Raw genomic sequence first — 22,625 nt, forward strand, 5'->3', positions numbered from 1 at the left:
CCAACAATTTCCTCAAGCCCAAAACCAAAAACGACTTTGTTGCTTGTCAAAAATACTTGGTGCGCTTAGCATATAAAGGAATCCTAGAAGAAGAGAAGGCTAATGTTTGATGAGTTGTAGTTTCACTTGTTCTCTCAACACCTTCCTTACACCTCAATGCTGTAATTCTTTTCTCCTCCTCTTCTTTATATCTTAAAAAAAAAAAAAAACTAGAAGAAAAAGAAGCAGAAGCAGAAGCCTTGATAGGGGAGAGAGGGGCAGACACAAGCTTTGAGGGTTTGGCTTTGCTTCTGCCTTTTGTTTTTGTCTTTCCCATCAAAACCACACCTGAATTCTCCTCCACCTTCCCTCAGCTTTGTCTCCTCTCTCCCTCTTTATCAATCAAAGCTTCAATTTTGAGCTCCCAATTCTGCACAAGGCGTCTGATTTAGTCTTCCTCCCAATAAAAAGCTTGAAGATTTAAGGCTATCCTCTCTCTGTGTGTAAACCCAGCTCCTCAGGTTTGGCAAAACCCTATTGCAATTGCACCCTCCCCTATTGCATTTGCAATCATTACTTTGCAATTTGAAATCGCTGGACTTGGAATCGTGTAATTGCGCTTAACCCATCATCAAATTTTGTAGCTTTTTGGTCTGTGCATTAGGGTTTTTGGGGGTGGATAAATATTGCTGGGTTTTCAGGACTAGGGTGTTTGAGTTCATAGGCTGTGTGTTTCTGGGTCATTGTGTTTTGCTTCATTGGTTATTAGGATTGTGTGTATTTTGCAGTTGGATGCTTTAGGAGTATTGAATTTGTGGGTTTGTGTATATTGATTAAATATGAGTCGTAGGGTGAGGAGAAAGGTGGGTAGGAAAGGGAAGGAGAAGGTGGTATTGCCGAGTTATCCTGAGATTGAGGAAGAGGTTTCGGGTTCAGTGTATAATGGGTTTGTTGATTGGACTGGTTTGCCTGATGACACTGTAATTCAGTTGTTTTCGTGTTTGAATGATCGGGACCGGGCGAGTTTGGCATCCACTTGCAAGACATGGAGGGTGCTTGGGATTTCCCCTTGTTTGTGGACCTCTTTGGATCTTCGTGCGCACAAATGCAATGATGTAATGGCAACTTCACTTGCTTCTAGGTGTGTGAATCTTAAGAAGCTTAGGTTTCGTGGGGCAGAATCCGCTGATGCTATACTGCATCTTCAGGCAAGGAATTTATGTGAGATAAGTGGTGATTACTGCAGGAAAATTACTGATGCAACTCTTTCTGTGATTGTGGCTCGGCACGAGGCGCTTGAAAGCCTGCAGCTTGGGCCAGATTTCTGTGAAAGGATCAGCAGTGATGCTATAAAAGCCATAGCTTTTTGCTGTCCTAAATTGAAGAAGCTTCGACTATCTGGAATTAGGGATGTCCACGCTGATGCTATTAATGCTCTAACTAAGCACTGCCCAAATTTGACTGATATTGGGTTCATAGACTGTCTGAACGTTGACGAGATGGCATTGGGAAATGTTGTGTCAGTTCGTTTTCTCTCTGTCGCAGGGACATCAAATATGAAATGGGCTGTGGTTTCACATCTTTGGCATAAGCTGCCAAACTTGACTGGTCTCGATGTTTCAAGAACTGATATTAGTTCTGCTGCTGTTTCACGATTGTTGTCATCATCACAGAGCCTGAAGGTTTTATGTGCCTTGAATTGTCCTGAGCTCGAAGGAGACACCAACTTCGCTCCACGTAAATATAAAAATAAATTGTTACTCGCCCTTTTTACTGATATTTTGAAAGAACTAGCTCTAGTATTTGTCGATATTACAAATAAAGGGAAGAATGTGTTTTTGGATTGGAGGAATTCAGTGAACAAGGATAAAAACTTGGATGACATTATGACTTGGCTAGAGTGGATTCTGTCTCATACTCTATTGCGCATTGCCGAGAGTAATCAACAAGGTTTGGATGCTTTTTGGCTCAAGCAAGGTGCAACATTGTTGCTCAATTTAATGCAGAGCTCACAAGAAGACGTCCAGGAAAGGGCAGCTACTGGACTTGCAACTTTTGTTGTTATTGATGATGAGAATGCTAGCATAGACTGTGGCAGGGCCGAAGCTGTTATGCGAGATGGTGGTATACGTCTTCTCCTAAACCTAGCAAGATCTTGGCGGGAAGGTCTTCAGTCAGAGGCTGCAAAGGTAAAACTTTTCTGATGGAGTTATGAATATCCATTTTCTTTAATATAGAGTTAAGGGACTGGTTCTTTGATGATATACATGTAAGAATGGAACACGCACATAGCTGGTGAATCTAACTACCTTCTATTTCATTTCATATGGTAGGCTATAGCAAATTTGTCTGTGAATGCACATGTTGCAAAAGCTGTTGCTGAAGAAGGAGGAATCAATATTCTTGCTGGTTTGGCAAGGTCTATGAATAGGCTGGTGGCTGAAGAGGCTGCTGGAGGACTATGGAATCTTTCTGTTGGAGAAGAACACAAGGTTTGATATCTTACCATATAATTGTTTTTTTTTAATGTATATTTAGATAGATCCTATATATTCCAATTCAGCTCTAACAAATTAGGTTATCTAATCAGGGTGCCATAGCGGAAGCTGGTGGTGTAAAAGCTTTAGTAGATCTTATATTTAAGTGGTCATCTGGTGGTGATGGAGTTCTGGTACTAGCCTTATTATTATCATCTCTATTTATGTTCACTGCCATATATGATATGCCATACACCTGATGCTGCATGGCGATTTTAGTATGACTTGAGTTCCATGTGTTACATGTTCAGGAACGTGCAGCTGGTGCACTGGCAAATTTGGCTGCTGATGACAAGTGTAGCACAGAGGTTGCAGTGGCAGGTGGTGTGCATGCTTTAGTGATGCTTGCTCGTAATTGCAAATTTGAGGGAGTGCAAGAGCAGGTAATAAAATTTCCCATCCTCAATCTGCTTTATATAGGAAACCTTCAAAGTTAGTATCATTCCTTGACATTTACCACTTTAGGTTGTGGTGACTGAGTTGTCCTTTTTAAAAATCTCGTTTTACTTTCCATGTCTCAGAAAAACATGTTGGGTCTAAGGCTTTTATGGTATTCCACTGTATCCAAGTGCTAATCAGGGTATGGATGTCTGGAAGGCAGTATGACATTAATTCAACAAAAAGTTAGCTTATTCCTTATGTTTTATGGCTCTGTAGAGGACTTTATTTTCAATGTCCTAAAGCATTTTTACTATTTAATTAACAATAAAGGAATGTGGAATATGGCCAAGTTGTTGCTTATATCTCTCTTTAAATTTTAGATTACCTAGTTGTTTATGCATTTACTACGGGTCCTCTCTGTTGCTTATTTATTCCCCTCTCTTTGGGTTCGCACTGTACATTTGCACTTGCACTTGTTAAATGCTTTGATGCACATGATATGTTGCTTCCTGCGAGTTATTTAATGCTCTTTGGGTATACCAGGCTGCCCGCGCGTTGGCTAATTTAGCTGCACATGGAGATAGTAATAGTAACAATGCTGCAGTGGGACAAGAGGCTGGTGCTCTTGAAGCACTTGTTCAACTTACACAATCTCCACATGAAGGAGTCAGGTACTTTATGTGGTTTTTTAGGAAATTTTATTGTGTATTTATCTGATAAAATTGTGTCATATACGCAGATATTTCATTTTAATAATAAACATCATTGAAAGTTTATATCCCCCCCCCCCCCCCCCCCCGCCCCAAAAAAGAAAAAAAAGGCCTCAACACCACCACCACACAAAGTCAACAACACAAGGAGAGGAGAAAAATGCTGCTAAGGAAGGAAATTATAGGATACAACAAGTGTCTTAAAATGCTCATCTATGAAAGTAGTGCTATTGCTTCAAAATGATAAGATAGTTTTATGTTTAAAGGCAACAATGGTTTGCCCACTAGACTACATTCTACTTGAAATGTGCTTTTAATTTTTTGAGTAGCTTTCTCAATTCCATTTTTGTGACCATAGTGTACTTAACATCTTATTTTACTGTCAAACACTCGAACAGGCAAGAGGCAGCTGGCGCATTGTGGAATCTGTCATTTGATGACAGAAATCGAGAAGCGATTGCTGCAGCAGGTGGTGTCGAGGCCTTGGTATGATATTGCTCTCAATTATCTCAACTTTATAAGTACATTACTCAACATGCTTCAGAGTGGTAATGATTTTACAAAAAAAAAAGCTTGTTATCTCTTAGTTCTTTCAAATGTCATAGGAGCTTTTAATTTTGATAGATTTCTTTGTGTGGAGCTAAAGTTGACTAAATGTCTTGAAATCAAGTCTTCTTTATCTGTTTTCCTTACTGTTGACATTTTAATACTTTGCTGCAATAAAAGTTACAATGTTTTTATGAAAGAGTCTTCATTAATTGCATTGGCACATTTGTGATCATCTCCTTCTAATTTGACTCCCTTCTCTCCTGTTCTTGATCATCAACAATATTAATGAGAAGTGATTGCAATAGATGGTCTTAAGAGTTTTCTTGCTGTGAAACACTTTGGAGAATAAAGGAAGCATTTGAGAGAATTAGAATGACCTTAATTAGAAATCAGAGGATGGATAAACGTTTTGTGGAATATATGCTTTGTTTTAAGATTCTTTTTGTTTTGATACACACACACAGAACTGACAAATTAACACTAGAAGTATAAAGCATAGGTCAGTTTGACAGATATGTGTAAATGTTGGTAATGAATGAACAATGATCCCTTTTATCTTTGCTGTACTTGAGATACATGTAGATGTGCAAAGGAGTTGGTATATTTGTATCAGCCAGCTTAGATGGAAAACTGTTGATAGATTATTGTTTCTTACAAATGTATCTTTGAAACAATCAAGAGTTTACCTTCCCCGATATCCTTCATTAGAGCTAAATAGTGAGACTCTGAGAACAAGAAAATTCGAAGTTACAAATATTTAAAGAAAAAAAAAATCACTAAAAAAAAACAAAAACATAAGATACTAGTCCTTTGGCAATTATTTTCTTTTATATTATATGAATTTTTTTTTAAGAAATGTAGTCTTGATTATAAATATACTAAAGTGTCACTATATGTTTACTCTACCCTATGTTGGGTATTCAGGTTGCTCTTGCTCAAGGCTGCTCAAATGCCTCCCCAGGTCTTCAAGAAAGGGCTGCTGGTGCTCTTTGGGGATTATCCGTCTCTGAAGCCAATAGGTATGTGCTTTCTCTGTTATGTAACTAGGATTACGCTACCACACGGGCATTTTGGCTTGTCTAATTATTATATACTCTTATTAGAGAAGCCATATAACTTGCTACAAAAAGAAAAAAAAACAAATAGCGGAGTTATAGCCATAATACATGAGGTGTATAATACTGCTAGGTAATGAGGCTTAGAGGCTCTAAATTCGGGAAAACATGTAAACAATGGGAAATAAGGAAGACAAGAAAGAAGGAAAAACTATTTTGACAGTAGTTAGTTTTATTGTGCTTCCATCTGATTAAGGCCATGGGTTCTTCCAAGAGTTAAATTGACGTAGAGACGTAAGTTGCCTTACCTGTCTGTATTTTAAATTCATGCTCACGATATGGTATATTCCTAATAGACTAATATAACAGATATTCGTACACTACTTTAGATGATTGACATTGTGTTTAAAAGTGATGTCTTGGAAATATTGATATTATTTGATACACAGTCAAACACGGACGTTCGATTTCAGAACCTCAGTAACCACTCCCAAAGTGAAAATGCAACTATGGTCCTGGTCTGCATGTCTTCTCCTCGCTATATTTTAAGATATGCAACTCGAGTTCCTATTTTGATCCTTGATCAGTGCAAACTATACCTCCACTCAACTCTGCCCTCAGTCACTAAAACCACATTGCCCCTCCTCGTCTCAATCAACTCCGATATGATCCTACCAGCACACAGAAGTTTCCTCAAAGAACATTCTGGTGCATTGTTTTTTGTTTGGTGTCTTCATCTTACTTTTCTAGTTTGCCTCATGCACCATTATAGGTGAGTTGTCTGAAGTCAGGAACTTCTGCTTCTTTATATCACAGCCTCAACTACATCAGAATTTGCGTGGGAGATTCGGCCAAAGCCAATGTCTTTACCAAATGGATTGAGTCCAGATGGAATGCTATATATCAAACAAGGACTGGATGAAGGCCCTCCATCTTGCTCTTGTCCAAAATCTGATCTCTCAAGGTTCTCTTGCCAATAACAGCGTCCCTACATGTAGAGATCTAACTTTACAGCAGAAAGTATGCTTTGCAAAAGACCAGCATGGAGTGTTGTTACCTATGGTAATATGCAGTGAGCCAGACCATATTGCCTTTGCCAGCAATACCTTTGATTGTGTTTGTTCCGATTTGCCTACTCCGCAAGTTGGTTTATGACAGAAACTCAATCCCAAGGGTTGCAAAAAATACGTACTGCTGGAGTTCTTTTTGTGATTTGTTCATTGGCTGCACGTGGTCTTGAGGGATCAACTCCAGGCTACATCCAAAATATTGTTTCAGGGAGTATAACATTGAAATTCTTAACCGTGAGGACCCTGGCAATTCAAGTGACAAGTGCCTGGTTTTTCAGCATAAGCTAGAGTTGGTCTGGAATGTTGAACTATCGATTTAAACAGAAATATTGGAGCGACATATTACTTTATAGATAGGACACAGCTTTCGTCACTAGTGGATGTAAACTGTAAAGATGTATGCTTGCATTGAATAATGGCTTTGGAATATGCAGCTTGATGTAGATATATTAGCTAATAGAACAAAGTTCGTTGGAGTTTGGTATCCAGAACCGACAATTTGTGACCACTACAAATCAGACATTGTGTTACTTTGCTACACTATTGGGGGAGAGAGACCAAAGGGGGAGGGGGTAGATGAGGAATGGAACCTTGTCCTGTGGATTCAAATGAGACCCGAATGAGATAGTTAAGGGAAAAGATAGAGAAGGTTAAAGTTCCAGCCGCTGACAGTTAAACTTTTAGTGTGCCTATATATACTCTATCGTGATTTATATTGTTTTCTGGTGTGTAATTGTCATGATCTAATTTTGTTATGTGTCAAGAAAACTGGATTACTGCTTTTAATCAGTTGGGAGGCATTCTTGAAAGTACTCGCCTGTTATGCTTTAGAAGCTATAAAGTACTTGTTATTTGTAAGATAACCAATTACAAGTGATGTACTAAATATCTTTGATCCAGTCAAATGTTGTGTCTGCAGATCTCTAGTACTAAGAATTTTTATAATACTTGCACATTTTATAATTTTGACTATTTGTTTTGCTGTTGTTCACTTTGTGCTTGGTGTCAGCATTGCAATTGGACGAGAAGGCGGTGTTGTGCCTTTGATTGCTTTGGCACGCTCTGAAGCTGCAGTAAGTACTATTATTTTTTTCATTGCTGTTCGGCTTTGATGCATTTTCAATTTAGCTAGGTTTGTTGATAAATGCAATAAAACTATTCTAAACTTTGTAGAAAAAAAAAAGAATATTCATAAAACCAGACAAATATAACCAAAATTATCCAAATCAATGGATAGTTCTTTCTTTCACTCTCTACTTTTACATTCTTTTATTGTGAGAGGAATAATACAAATAAAATCACTGCTATTTGACCAACACACGGTCCATTCTTGTGTCCTTGTTGGACATTAAATGTTACTACATTTGTCCAATATTTGTTGGTACCGTCCATCTGCTTAAGATGGTCCATGTGATTACCAATATCTGATGATGTTTCATATAATCTCTTGTTCTTTATCATTTATTGGAACCAAGTATGATACTTCTAAACTTTACTTCCAGGATGTCCATGAAACAGCTGCGGGCGCTCTTTGGAATCTTGCTTTTAACCCGGGTAATGCTCTCCGTATAGTAGAGGAAGGAGGTGTTCCTGCACTTGTTCATCTTTGTTCTTCATCAGTGTCAAAAATGGCTCGCTTCATGGCTGCATTGGCTTTGGCATACATGTTTGATGGCAGGTACTTACTGTGGCTTGATTAGCTGCAAATTTGTTTGTATTGGATAATACTTGTTCGTATGTTTCAAGTTTGTTTGAAACACATAGACGTTGGGTCCTATATGCTTTGGTGGGCCTAAATATGTTCATGGTGCCATGATGGTGTATACTTCTTCAAGTGGCCTGTTACTTGGCTCAACTCCACTGAATTTGGAGTAGTTAACTGCATTCCTATGTTACTAAGTTTTGGTAAAATCTAGTTGGTTCAAACATTTCTTGTTTTCTTGATTCTCTGGTTGGGAATCTCTTGGCCTGTATGAGATTCAATTTGCTGGTCATGCTCATTTTTTGAGACATACTTGAGAAGTACCTGTCTCATAGGGGAAATGCTGACATGTTAATAATTAGTTACATCATCATACATGGGCAGTAAGTTTGTCTTTTATTTTATACGGTTCATCTTTACATGCTAAAGAGTGTCGATACTTTGTGCAGAATGGATGAATACGCCTTGGTAGGTATTTTTTCGGAAAGCATATCAAAGGGTGTGAGCTTAGACGGGGCTAGAAGGATGGCCCTGAAGCACATTGAGATCTTTGTTCACACATTTTCTGATCCATCAACATTTTCTTCTGCTGCTGCATCATCAGCCCCTGCAGCATGGACACAAGTGACAGATGGAGCTCGAATTCATGAAGCAGGACATCTCAGATGCAGGTTTCTCTCTTGATCCCTCTCTGTCTCTCTGTCTCTGTCTCTGTCTCTCTCTCTCTCTCTCTATATATATATATATATATAAGTCTTAGGTGTCTTACGTATTGTTTGTAGTGGGGCTGAAATTGGAAGATTTGTTGCTATGCTACGGAATCCGTCATCTGTTCTCAAGTCGTGTGCTGCGTTTGCTCTTCTCCAGGTAATTTTGCATAGATACTCTTCCTCATTGAGAGATACAGATGTTGCATGCTGTTTCTTGTGTATTATATTATGTATGTCTTTCACTGGCAATGATCTGATTTGTATAATCTATTCAACTGCAGTTTACTATTCCTGGTGGCCGGCATGCTATGCACCATGCAAGCCTTATGCAAAATGGAGGAGCCGCACGGGTTCTGCGGGCAGCAGCAGCTGCAGCAACTGCTCCTCTTGAAGCCAAAATCTTTGCAAAAGTCGTGCTTCGCAATCTCGAGCATCACCACATGGAACCATCACTATGAATCACCGTCTGGGAACAATATCTCTGTTCAGTGTGGACCAATATGGAGGCTAAATTCATGCCGTGGTCAACGGCTCCTTGGAAGAAGTATAAAGTAGCATGAGGACACATACGGCTCCCTGTAATTTTCATGTAAAAGAACTAAACCTTGCCCCGTAGCAAATCCGCTCGGTTTCATTTTCTATTTTGTCCACAATTTGTTAGACATAAAGATGGTTGATTTAGGTTCAAGTAACTTGCCCCTTTTGTATTATCATGAAAGAAATTAGGTTCTCTAGATGGGGGCTTAGTCTAAGAGCTTGTACCTTAACCAATTTGTCTTTTGTTTGTATTCTTTGTATGTCACCTACTCTTCGATATAATGATATAGAAAAGCTGTTTGAAACAGAGCCAACATTTTGGTGAAAATCAATATACATTTATTATGAATGAATTTTATTATCAACTTTTACTTGAGCACTTCATCAGATGCAATGCAATCACTCGGTCACTCTAGTTTCCATCCTCATCTGAGAATGCAACGAAGAATATGAGAGAAGTCTCATTTAGGTTGCCCATAGGTCCATTGATGGCTTCTGTTTCAGAGCTGCGGATTGCGGTGGTGGGAGATCCAAAGGGCTTAATCTGTGGCTTCGATAGCTAAGCAATTTGCAGATTATGAGTGTCTCGTGTTTGCTACCTGGCTTCTATAGCCTAAAGTGAATATAAATTATTAGATTAAAAACCCACGAGGAGAGGAATTGATTGGTACCATTTTATGTCCCCAGGTGGCCTGAATCGGCACCGGAAACGGAAGTTTGTGGCGGCACTGAAGGGGTCGCAATCTTCCTCTCAAGTGAAAAAAAAAATTTGTTGGGAGAGGAGACTAATCTAATTGAGCTCGGATAAGGAGAAATGACAAATGAAAATAGTCGTAATTTTCTTGTATAACTCTGCGCCTACATTTTGTTATTGGCGTGTTAGTTGAAACTCCTGTTAAGGAGAGACTAATTTTAAGGCCGAATGGATAGTATTCCAGCTGCCAGTGATTTTAATGGAGATAAGCCTCTATTACAAGTCAGGTATTAAATTATCTAAATGTGAATATGTGATGCAATTAAATTAAAGGAAATGATTTTCAAGTTGTAAGTTGTAACATGACCAAGTGGTAAGTGAATGTGCTATCGTTTTGACGATTATTTCGCCTCTCTTTCTACCGACTAGGCACTTGAGAATGTGAGACATGCGACTTTCTTGTGTTCCAGACAGCAAATGTTGCGCATATGTTCTTTATCTATTGCTAATGTTTTGAACCTTTTGAACGTTATGATCAATCACATGAAATGGCCACTCCAGATGGGTGTGGCGTTGGAGTGATTCATTCTAACCCGTAGTATGCTATTATTAAGGAAATTTCTTATTACATATGTTTGGTACTTGAATCAAAGTAGAGATCTGAATGATACCTACAGAAGTAGGATGAAGGTAGTCGTATCAAACTGTTACTGACACCAGTTTTTCACTTAGGCTCACATAAGACATCAACCTCATTGGCATTGCAACATTGTTATTAGTAGGGAAATGGAACAGGTCAGAAGTTAAGAGTACGTAGTTCGTGCTAACATCACATCGAAGCGAGAAACACATAACTGTAAGATTTTGGGTGCCTGGACTCCCTGGAGTAACCAATGCTTAATAATTTATCTAGATATATCATGTGTTGGTATTGCAAGGTATCGACCAATTTATGTAAGACAAGTTTCATTGTTCTTCATAAACTAGTTGAGCCAATAAGCCATGTGTTCCTGCTCTCAGTTCTCACTTCTCAGTAATGCATATAAACAGACATGATGAGTCCTATTGAACTCTATTATACAACATTTCAAAAAGAGTAGCGTGTAAATGTGTTATCAATCCCTCAACACCTCTGCATTGTGAAAATTTGTAATTACTCTTCATCACTAAACCACGGTCAGCACCAATTGTCGATCCTCTTTGAGCCCAGCAAACCTCACGAGGAAGTTCCAGGTTGATAAAAGTAAGTTTTGTGATGAAGACTCTGCCATCATCGTTTGCATTGATGTTCCATCTTCCAAGTATGGCACGACGTACTTTTTCATGTCACTTTTCGAGATGGCCAGATGATTACCTGACACATTAATGAACTTGACTTTTCCAGCTTCGTCCAAGGTTTTCAAACCAATCCAGTCTTCAGTGTACAGCTCAGTCTGCAGGAGCATACCAACATCAATCGTCATTTGGTACAATGATGCACAAGCATTCATTATAGGAACAACAAATATTGCGGTTGCACTCTAGCCTGATTGTACCAGTACTTGAGCAAGAAGTTTGGAATAGATAAGTTACCTCCTGTGCAGGCAATATTGGATCAAAGGCTCCATCAGGGTAGTATCCAAACCAGGAGGTCTCCTTGGGTATCAATATAGTGTCCTGCTCAAACTAATCACGAACAAAAAGGAAAAGAAAAATCATATTTCAGACCCAAAGAAGGAGCTTCAAGTGGCCATAGAAAAATATAATTTTAAAGCTCACCATGATAAGCACCAAATTCTCTAAGCTGGCAAATCGTTCCTTATAAGTGGAATTTCTTGTACTATTGATTTCATTGTTCAGCTTTGGAAGAAATGTACACCCTTTTAGATAGGCAGCAATATCCTGTTGAATGGAAAATTTGATAAATGTTAGCTTTTGACAGTGGGTAAACATAACCAAAAATTTAAGCAATCAGCTGAAATGTGATGGTTGTAGTGGAAAATTAAAAATAAAATTCAGGTTCATATTGTACTAGAAAAAGTAGCAACTAAGTAGACTTCAGATCCTGTGTAAGAGTATATCATAAAGTCCTGCTTCCTAATATCCCTTTCTCTGGGATTGCAGTATCGTGAAAATCTTACAGCAAACTATTGAATGAAAGATTCTTACACAGTAAATTACAAATAATCTTTCTAGAAGAACTGAAGTATTATACTTACAGTAGGGATTTTAACATAACCACTTGGAGCCAAATGTTCCTGCAAAAATTATCAAAAGTAGAAACCTTAATTGTAAGAATTGGTAGCAGAGATAAATTGAATGAAGAACAAGGACAATTATTTCTACTAAAGAACCATTTTGCTGGGGGGCGCTGACATTGTGTTTAACCACTGAATTTGATTTTATCCATAAAATTTGCATTTCACACTCAAGCAACTTACATACATAAAATATAATTATTTAAAGACTCAGTAAATGACCTGGATATAGCTGCTGTAGATCTCTGACTTGATTAAGTCGTCCAGGAGAACACAAATCCACTCAGACTGCAAAAAGTAAGCAAGTTAAACCATGCTGCAGTGACTCAACTATAACTGTGTTCTATGTCAAATTAGTCTAATGAATACATTAAATTACACAGACTAGCTGAACTAAATCCTAAAGTCCAAACTGCCAGATTATATCCCTCCAAAAGTCTGAACCTTTTTCTTCAATAAAAATGACTAGACGTATGGAAGAACATACTGAAAAATGTACTTATGTTAACCATGTGCATCTCACGTATGAGGAAACAATTAAGCCAATTTTTTTCCCAGTCTTAAGTCTAGCATGGTTTATATTCAATCTAGTCATCAAGTATGTTTCCTAGATACAAGAAAACCTTACTCATATCTGAATTTTTACTTTTCAAGTCAAAACTAGATTTTGTAGAAACCATAAGAAAAGGGACGAAGGACATACTCCACAAAATGGAATAGAAGCTGTACCAGCGTGAGGACCTGCTAGTGATATAAAATTTCTGACCTGTTTCATATATATCATGATAAGTTAGTGAATTTCAAGAGTGATTACCAGACAAAATAAGTGAGCACAACATTATAACAAAGTGGAAATTAATATTTATAATCATGCCAATGGGGATTACGTAGGGTATTAGGCAGTGGGGAGAAAGAAATATACAAGAAAGACATGGTACTAGTCAGAAGTAAAATTATATTGTATTAAAATTCAGAGAAAATATCTCTCTAACATCAACACACTACCCTTTTGAATTATGAATTATTGTTGATACAGTATATTAGCAGCACTCATGAAACAAGGTTGAATTTTCAGAAAGTACTTGGCAGCATCGATATAAAATGTACAACAAGGAAAGTGAACGGTGAAAGAAGAACCAACATAATAGAGCAACAGTCAGTATGTCTGGGAACCATCTTTAGGTTCGGCTCCCGGTAACAGTATTATCAAATTATTTTAACATATAGGATAACCTACTGACTTTCATACTTGAGCATCAGTTGAGCTCTTTCCTGATCAAAGAATAGTATGTTCTAAGAAAAGAATAGACAATGCAATATCAATTTCATTGTCAAATTTATTCTTACAGGAGGTCCACTGTCACAAAGTTCAATTACTCCTCTACCAACCATGTTACCCTGCAAAACAGGAGGAATGTATCATGTGTTATCACCAGAGATATCTATCCAAATAGATAAAAATTTGAAATAGTAGAGACTAATTAAATAACCAAAACAAGTTAACCGAATCCAATCATAAAGATTCAGACAAGGCTACTAGACTAATAATTTTATAAGCCGGCTCCATCATTTACAAAGAAAATCAAACAGTCATTAAACCGCCCTAAAAAGCAGACATTAACAATAAATGTGTGGGAACGTTCATCAATTTTGTGACCTCGCAGTGTATGTGCAATAAAATAGAATGCCAAGAGACATGCGATATACAACAAAGTCTAGTCAGGAAAGAAATAATTTATCATATCCTTTCTAATTTCCTTTTCATTTTCTTTTTACAGAATGTGAAATCATTTAAAAACTGCATATTCAACATTTTGGAACTGATTGGAGAACAATTAAGACATCACTGCAGCCTGCAGATGAAGAAGGAAAGAGGAGCATGCCAAAAAAATAAGTCTTAGTGTTTTACAGTCCCTATCAAATCACCTGAGAAAGTCCAACTATGTTGTAACCGTCACTTAGTTCACTCATACTTTTTACCTGTAATTAACATCAAAACTGTCAGTAGATATAACATAATTCAATAATGGTAAGTTAAATTGTATTACCACACTATTTTACCACCTTCTCACAAGCAACAGCCGTCTGCAAGAACATGTGTATTTAATTATTTTGAGAAACAATAGATGGAACATAATCTAAAAATAATAATATTAACAATAACAACTATTAACTTAATAATCACCTGTTCCAGTAGAGGCATTGTCCAGGAATCCCATGATCCATCACCAATTTCTCTACAGAGAAAAAGGAAACAAGTAAATTCAGAAACAGGGCTCATTTTATTCATGAACCAGATGCTAACCCAATAAAATGAGAAGAAACAATAATGTATAAAGGGAAGTTCTACAGAATACAGTACATTAATGTAAATTTCAAACTTAGAAAACTAGCAAATAAAAGTTTCAAATCAGTACAGACTTTGCAAAACATAGATACATCTCAAAACTTCTGACAGTATTCCAGTTGTAAACTGTATAGTTCAGCAAATAAATGTTCAAAAGCTTTCGAAAAAGAATCCAAGTTTTGATCCCGTTGGTGCCAAAAGCATAGAGGTTGGAAGCTTAGAAGCTAAGAGAGAGACAAATATCATGACCTAGAATACATTTCGAACAAAAGAAAAGGAGATTCACAAATGCTCCCCTGACCTCTTCAAGTTGGTTAAGTAGTACAGAAAAAGATGTTTATCTTCATAATATATATGCTGAAACAAATATTGCTTACATGCAATATCCTTGAGAACCAGACCAGTTGCTTAAGAGTTCCGTAAAGTGTGTGACTCCTCGATTTGTGCATTTATCTCCAATGCCTGTACAAAATATGAACAAAAAAACCAGCTTTATAATAATCAAATTACCTCCTCCTGTTCCTGAATCCTATATAGGTCTCTTAAAAAATAGCTCAAATAACTGACAGACAAGTACATCATAAGATCTTAAGATATATTTGTCAGTCATTTATCTATATACCTTGACCGAAAAAAAGTCATTTATCATTTATCTATATACTAACAAGGACTATGTTTTAAAGCGACAAACATATCTGTAAAAAATATATATATATATATATATATATATATATAATACTTGTTTGTTTCAGAGTCATGAACAAGCAAACTCTTAACGTAGTGATAGTCATGGTTCCCAAGTGAGAGGGACAAGAAAACAACCAAATCACTGACCGAGTTATAGGACGAGTGGTTATTCCATAGTCTTTTCATCTATACTAAAATCTAAGACATGTTTTCAGTCAGGCTAAGCAGTGATTGCTTTTATATACTGAAGCATACAGAAATCTTACTCCTCACAAATACCAGCACATTCCATCTAAATGCAATATTTTTTCCTATAACAAGAGAAATTTGTACATGATAGCTATGAAACTTGATGCAGTTCCACCTCCTTTGTTAAACAAGTTGACAGCTTTAGAGTTACATTGGACCAAGCAAGGCCTAAAATGTGTACCCTCTTGCTTGTCCATTGTTTCTTCGCCAGTAAAGACATTGAAACCGAAAATCCAATCTTTCACAAATATGATTCGCAACACTTCACAACATTACGTTTACCAATGTTTCTGAGAAAATGCAAGGAGCAAACGAAATACTGACAAAGAAGCATTGCGTAGTCAAAACCTAGTACTGCCACAGAAACAGAAGTATGCTAAAAGCTGCAAATTAATCATTTTTCTCAAAAGATCACAACTTCAACATTGCTTTGTTTGTTCTTATCCACACCACAGTTGACATTCTATTTCAGAACATCCCTATAAACAGTTAACTACAACTTTGGGACAACACCAACAGAATTCACCGAAACACAAGGAAAAGCTTCAGAACCCATGAAATTAAAACAAAGAACAATATGACCAGAGAAATTACCATGGAAAACGATAAAAGGAACAGAGAGTGTAAGTGGGATGAGACTGAAGATGAAAATAATTGGTAGCAGTGAAAAAGCCATTGGGGTATCAATGGGTTTTAGTTAAAGTTGCCAAGGAAAGCTTTCTGGGAGTTCAGAAGGGGTCAAAGGTTGGGACTCTGGGTAGTGAGAGACTCCAGAAGAAATGGTAGATGACATGCTCACAGAGAGAAAGAAGTGGGTTTAGTTTTGGCTCGAGGGACGCATCAACTACCCTTCTTAGTAGTTACAGGCTTACAGCTGACTCTTTGATCTTTATAAAAGTCGCACTTGGTTCTGTCTTCTTCCTCTCAAACTTTAAGTGTCATCTGAACTTGGATCATTGATTTAAACCACGTTTAATTTCAGATTAACGGAAAATAAAAGAATAAATTATTGAAAATGGTCATTCCAAGATCAAAATATTAAAGAGAGACCATAGTTTATCACTTAATATAAAAAGTCTGTTATTAAAGGGTGTTAATGATAAAAATGTCTTTAATAGTTAACTGGTCATGCATTCAAGTAACTATCCATATATAAATGATCATGCATTCAAGTAACAACTACGTAACTGTGCAAATAACTATTAGTGTAACTGGTCATGCATTCAAGTAATTATCCATGTAATTGGTCATGCACTCAAGTAACTATCCATGTAACTGGTCATGCATTCAAGTAACAACTACGTATCTATGCAAGTAGTTGATTATTTGTAGAGTGATGATGCACCGTGACAATGAAGCATTTTGATTATGTTCACAGGTCACGTGATTGGTCATATAACTGATTATCAGTTACATGACTAGTTACCATGAAGTTACATGTCTAATTGCAAAGCTCTACTTAGAGGCCTGAATTTGGTGTCATGCTTATCTATGTGATTCAATTTAGTGAAATTTCAATAATCAATGTAGCATTTGTGGTTATGAATGAGATCCTGTGTTTTATAAGTGTGTATTAGAACCACTAGAATATGGAGATGATTTAGTGCCGGAAGCACTAGGACGAAATTCAAGATTCTGTTGGTCAAACCGCCTTTGCACAGGGCTGTAGGACTTTTTAAATAACGCTCCAATTCCAGCACAATCTGATAGGCTCGCTCCAACGAATATAACTCATGAGGAATCAACTCCCTTTGAAGTTCTGGATGAAGGCCGGTTCTGAAACGGGCAAGGGTTACGGATGGATCTTCAGTTATGTTACATCTCACCATAAATTCTTCGAACTTATCAATATACTCCACAGCTGGCTTGCCTCCTTGACGAAGAGATTGCCACTGGTCCAACAAACGTTGTTGGTAAGCCAACGGAACACACTTCTCCTTCAGTCTTTCTTTCATCTCATCCCATTATGTAACAGGTTCTTCACCTGCCTTTGCAAGTCGCCTTTCCAAACCAGTCCACCATTCCCTCGCTTTGCCCACCAACTTCATCTTTACAAAGCGCATCTTTCGAGCTTCTGACAATTCATACCAATCAAAATAATGGTCCATGTCTGAAATCCAATCCAAACATACCTTTGCATTCAGTTGGCCATCAAAGTTTGAAGCTTCAACTTTAATAGACCTCAAATCTTTCTCTTCAGGATCATATCCATCTTGCCCATTAATATTCCGGAGGGGCTGCTGCTTGCGAGCAATCCTTCTAGGTTGCAGTCTCCGTCCTCCACCTACACTCTCTTCTTCATTGAGAATGGAGGCTTCAAGTTCTGCCAAACGCCGGTCAGAGGCTGCTGCATGGTCTTGCATTCTTGTCTCAATCTGTCCAAGTTGAGCGAGTACGGCTTCCAAGGTTTTAGCCACAATTTCAGCATCCATGGCTGAATGGGATTTCTATGGGCTGGAGCTAGCAATACTAGAGCTTGTCCAGCTCTGATACCAAGCTGACGCAACACAATAGCTGCTTAGGAACCTGGATCACAAGCTCTAAGAATTGTAAGTTAAGCACACACTGATTTTAGGATTCACTCCCAGGTTTCACACCCTAGTTTAGGCTTCACACCCAAAACACTATAATTTGAGAATCTCTCCCAGGTTTCTCACCTTAATCCTATCACAGGAAAATTCAGAAAATCTGATAATCTTATTCAACATAGCATATCTCAACCTATGGGCACTTACATTATTTATACTAATGTTTATAACTGACACCAGCTAGCCTTAATTACTCATTAAGACTCTTAAATTTCAGAAACTGAAACATAAAAGGCCTAATAAAGTAACAGTTAAAAGACACAAGAAGACTCTTGAAATATAAGCCTGGAGACTTTTAGATCAGACCCTTCTTAAGCTGGAAATTAATAACCTGAGCAATCAATCAAACCATAAAGAGATATAATTATTAGCTGCTCTCTTCTTCTATCTCTTCCGTTCATAAAACTTAAAAGGCTTGGGTGTGATGTCCTCATCACTTATGGGCTTGATTTCTGATTGAAGAAAAACAACTTCTAGTATTTAATGATTGTCACTTATATTAAAGAAGATATATTACACTGGGATGCTTCCTTTTGCCTTTGTTAACTCCTTAGAGTTAAGATCATAGTTCTTTCATTTCGCTTTTGTTTAAAGAACTAATTCCTCTTCAATTCTGTTTATATGCTTGCGTGCTTTATTGGTCACTGACATACAGATTTGAGCCATACGTGGATTATGCTCTTGATGTTCCATTGCACTGTGTTTATTGGAAAAAGAAATGTATCGACTGTACCGGAATAACCGAAAGGTAACCATATATCTGTAACTTCTATCTTTCTTTGTCTCAAGTTACTGTCTACTTACTCTGTTATTGTAGATATATTCAATATGATGGTGTTATATATTCATTTGGCACTTCATGGAAGGAAAGCTTCGTAGCCTTCCAAGTGAATAACCAAAAGTAAATAATTGGGAGAATCATTTGGGAACTACATATCCTGAGGTACCAATAATACATTGATAATCAATCATCAATCTATAACATGAATATTTTTCTGATTCTACATATATGCTGATTAAAAAGTATAGTTTTCAAAACATGTTAGTCCTTTTCCATAAATTCAGTCAAGTTAAAGAGATATTTAGTGTTGATTTCAATATGATGCTAAGATGATGAAAATACAAGATAGAACAATAACAAGTAATAGCAGCGGAATATGTAGAAGAATTTTACTTTTGTGTTGAATAAACGATATTACAATGATTACACCTTAATCAATAATAATGTTATTCTCAAAAGTAAAAATACTTTTTACTTGATAGTCACAATCAAACATGAAACAACCTCACTAAGATCGTTGCTTCAAGTGTCGATACAACCTCACTAAGATCGTTGTAGTCACACGGATGATCAACCTCACTAAGAACGTTGATGTTGCCACTAAGGTCTTCAATGAAGTCACAAAGATCTCCTAGCACTAAGTTTCCCTTTTTGTGAATTTTTTTCTCTTTGGTTTCACCTTCTTTCTCCTTTTTTTTCTTGTTCGTGTATCTCCTAGAGGCCACCCAACCTACTTCCTATATACATCATATATATAGCAGCCACATGTATTCCCTAACCCTAGGAATGAAACCTAACTTCCCTTCCTAATACATCTCACATAGAAAAGGAAAAAATCCATATGAATATGGAATACACCTTTTATTTTGAATCCTTTTCTATAACAATTCCCAAACACCATTTAACTAAATATATATTCCCAAATATATATCTATCTACCCATAATCAAATCGGTGGAGACTTCTTTGGTAGGAAAAACAAACTATAATCTTTTCCTAGTCCAATTAGGAAACAACTTGAATTCTCCTTTTGCATATCAAATCTTCATGACTTGTCCTCCATACCTTTGGATCTTCATCAACTATATGGAGCAATATATGAACCTTGAATCTCCCCCTTTGGCCTTCCATGCAACTTTCACCATCAAGTACCTACAAGACCACCATGAACAATGTAAGTATAAATTTTTTTTCGATGAATAAACTTCATACATAAACACTAATGTCGTAGGGACTTGATTCTCCCCCTAAGTTGATGAAGCCAAAGGATGAGAAAGTAATCTGAACATCATCCTCTTCTATCTCATGACGAGTGCTCCTTCTCCACTCATGATAAAGGACTGCACACTATAAGGAGAACAAAAGAGATAGCAATATAAGCTTCAGATTTTATTTCCTTGACTAAAAGATATACACGCAAGAGAGTCAAAAAAAAAGGGTAGGAAATATAACGCATAAGGGAAGAAAACATGAAGATCTCAAGCTGTAAGGAATTGTGCAATGAATGAATATATATATATATATATATATATATATATATATATTACCGAGAGGAAATGAGGTGCACCATATGGTTATCTCGAAATAAACATGACATATGGGATGATATCCTTCCATATAGATAAGCATGCATATGATGAATATGATGAGAATATTTCCCGGAAAATCCTTCTAACAAATAGCACTGCATGCAAAACTCATATAAACTATTGCATGGCTACAAATAATCTAGAGAAAATATATAATGATAATCATAATTACCACAAACTCATGCATGCAGCCAATTAATACTCACGCAAAAAGTATGGCACACAATACATGATTTTTCAAATAGACCTGTGTATGCAAAACAAGGATAAGCTAGAACCCAACACATATTACTACACTCGAATAGATCAAGAAATTTTGCACATGAAGAATTTGAAACTACACAGTACCAATAAGCAGACCACTCTAAGGATAGAAACCATTTTAAGACCTTACATGCACTTAGCTCTCAACATTACTTGTAGGGGCAGGACAGAGACCACAATGACACAATGACACAGTAACACAAACATGTCCAAGCATATCATACAACCATAGTAAGAGTTAATACAATGACCTGAACATTCTTGTTGAGCAAGACAATACACTTTATCAACCACACAAACAAGCATCCTCGAGTAATATGCATGATCATTAGCCAATAGTAAGTGTGATATGCATTTGAATATACTTCATAATGGGAATGAAATAGATGAGTGATTAAATGCGCAAGCCAACTTAAACGACACTCCCCCTATCTCTCCATAAAATCACCTTATAACACCATAATTTGTATTATATATTTTTTTTTCTGATAATGATAATATATGCTCAGTACATTGCTGAGACAATTTTGCAACCACCGTGGAGACCAAGCCAGCCCATTCCAACAGGTATCAAGTAGTTAGTCAATCCCTGGAGAGGAGAGCTAGCCTGGCCTAAGAGTATCATATCCTCCGGGGAGACCAAACCAGTCCATTCCTCTAGGAGTCGAGTAGTTAGTCAACTCCTGGAGATGTAGAGCTAGCCTGGCCTAAGACTGCATGCACAAATTCCTTACAATTTTTTTCATGCAATCATAATCTATAACATGTATTCAACTACACCGGCTCCTGATTAGGTGACTCAACTCAGATTTGTCCACCACTATGAAGTATGTGTACGTGAGAATCAAACATAAAGGCTAATGATCATAAATAATATCCGAGAACACTGGATGAGAGATCCAAAGTAACAATATCAAGAGCCCTAAAGAACTAACAGGTAAAATGCAGTAACTCATCTATAGTAAGATAAGATCAAGGACAAGGAACGATTACCTTGACATATGTACCCACCAAATCTGTTATTTGTCAATATTGAGAGCAAATGCCAATGACATTACGTAAGGTCAGAAAGCGTTCTGTATCCAGTGGTTTGGTAAACAAGTCTGCCCATTGATAATTTGTAGAAACAAATTCTAATGGTAGAATATTCTTATCAACAAGTTCACAAATGAAATGATAACATATATCAATATGGTTAGTTCAAGTATGTTGAACAAGATTCTTGGAAATACTAATAGCACTTGTATTATCACAGAATACAACAAGTTTTCCTTGCGGAATACCATAATCTTTAAGCATATTTTTCAACCAAAGCATTTGTGTACAACAACTACATGGATCAACATATTCAGCTTCTATTATAGACAATGAGTGCAAATTTGTTTCTACCTATGTCATGTAACTAAATTCTTACCAACAAAGAAACAACCACCACTAGTACTTTTCCGATCTTGCAGATTACCTCTCCAATCGGCATCAGAATAACCTGCAATTTCAGCGTTAGTTCATTTACCTTTCTCTTTAATAAAACTTACTAGAGCTTTGTTAATTTCCATATTTTCAGTGTCGGAGCTTTCTGCGTTTTTTCCTTTGTGTGACGCAATTTCCATTGTCCTTCCTATGGTACAAATGCCTTCTCCAATGACATCTCTAGTTGAATGATCTTTTTGAACCTGTTTAAAAACTGTACGAAATTTTGTTGCAGGTTGTAAACTTTTATCAACTTCTCTTGATTCTCCTTGTGACTGCACATTTGTATTATTAGTTCTTGGTAACCCATCATCAGATAATTCAGACAAATCCACATAATGATCAGCAGTTACATTTATAGAGTCAATTGCAGTTCTAGTTTCTTTATCATCAGATTCATAATCTATATCAATACAACATAGATTACAATAAGCTTCTATGTGACTTTGGTCTTTTTTTTTCTCCAAACTTTCTTATCTGGATATCTTTG

The 22,625-nt window shown here is 36.9% G+C and overlaps 2 protein-coding genes across 2 annotated transcripts; one reads left to right on the forward strand and one right to left on the reverse strand.

The window, feature by feature from the left end:
- Positions 1-201: 201 nt before the first annotated feature.
- LOC126801875 (protein ARABIDILLO 1-like) lies at positions 202-9,539 on the forward strand. The gene is made up of 12 exons (XM_050529350.1): positions 202-2,168; positions 2,313-2,471; positions 2,570-2,650; positions 2,768-2,899; positions 3,441-3,568; positions 4,006-4,093; positions 5,081-5,175; positions 7,291-7,354; positions 7,784-7,959; positions 8,433-8,654; positions 8,766-8,850; positions 8,975-9,539. The coding sequence occupies exons 1-12, from the start codon at positions 819-821 to the stop codon at positions 9,149-9,151; spliced, it is 2,757 nt and encodes a 918-aa protein (XP_050385307.1). The 5' UTR covers positions 202-818; the 3' UTR covers positions 9,152-9,539.
- Positions 9,540-10,804: 1,265 nt separating this feature from the next.
- LOC126801882 (uncharacterized) lies at positions 10,805-16,283 on the reverse strand. The gene is made up of 12 exons (XM_050529360.1): positions 16,039-16,283; positions 14,886-14,970; positions 14,347-14,398; positions 14,226-14,246; positions 14,088-14,141; positions 13,509-13,559; positions 12,865-12,927; positions 12,384-12,449; positions 12,123-12,161; positions 11,683-11,805; positions 11,497-11,589; positions 10,805-11,357 (listed from the first exon to the last, which is right to left on the reverse strand). Exons 1-12 carry the CDS (start codon positions 16,118-16,120, stop codon positions 11,091-11,093), a joined length of 996 nt encoding a protein of 331 aa, XP_050385317.1. The 5' UTR covers positions 16,121-16,283; the 3' UTR covers positions 10,805-11,090.
- Positions 16,284-22,625: the final 6,342 nt, after the last annotated feature.

The sequence above is a fragment of the Argentina anserina genome, chromosome 7 (assembly GCF_933775445.1).
Source record: "Argentina anserina chromosome 7, drPotAnse1.1, whole genome shotgun sequence".
NCBI lineage: Eukaryota > Viridiplantae > Streptophyta > Magnoliopsida > Rosales > Rosaceae > Argentina > Argentina anserina.

Coding starts and splice junctions, on each gene's coding strand:
- LOC126801875 (XM_050529350.1), top strand. CDS start 819: ATGAGTCGTAGGGTGAGGAGAAAGGTGGGTAGGAAAGGGAAGGAGAAG. Junction 2,169..2,312: donor TTCAGTCAGAGGCTGCAAAG/GTAAAACTTTTC, acceptor TTCATATGGTAG/GCTATAGCAAATTTGTCTGT. Junction 7,355..7,783: donor TGGCACGCTCTGAAGCTGCA/GTAAGTACTATT, acceptor CTTTACTTCCAG/GATGTCCATGAAACAGCTGC.
- LOC126801882 (XM_050529360.1), bottom strand. CDS start 16,120: ATGGCTTTTTCACTGCTACCAATTATTTTCATCTTCAGTCTCATCCCA. Junction 14,142..14,225: donor CGGCTGTTGCTTGTGAGAAG/GTGGTAAAATAG, acceptor TGTTAATTACAG/GTAAAAAGTATGAGTGAACT. Junction 12,928..13,508: donor TTTGTGACAGTGGACCTCCT/GTAAGAATAAAT, acceptor TATATGAAACAG/GTCAGAAATTTTATATCACT.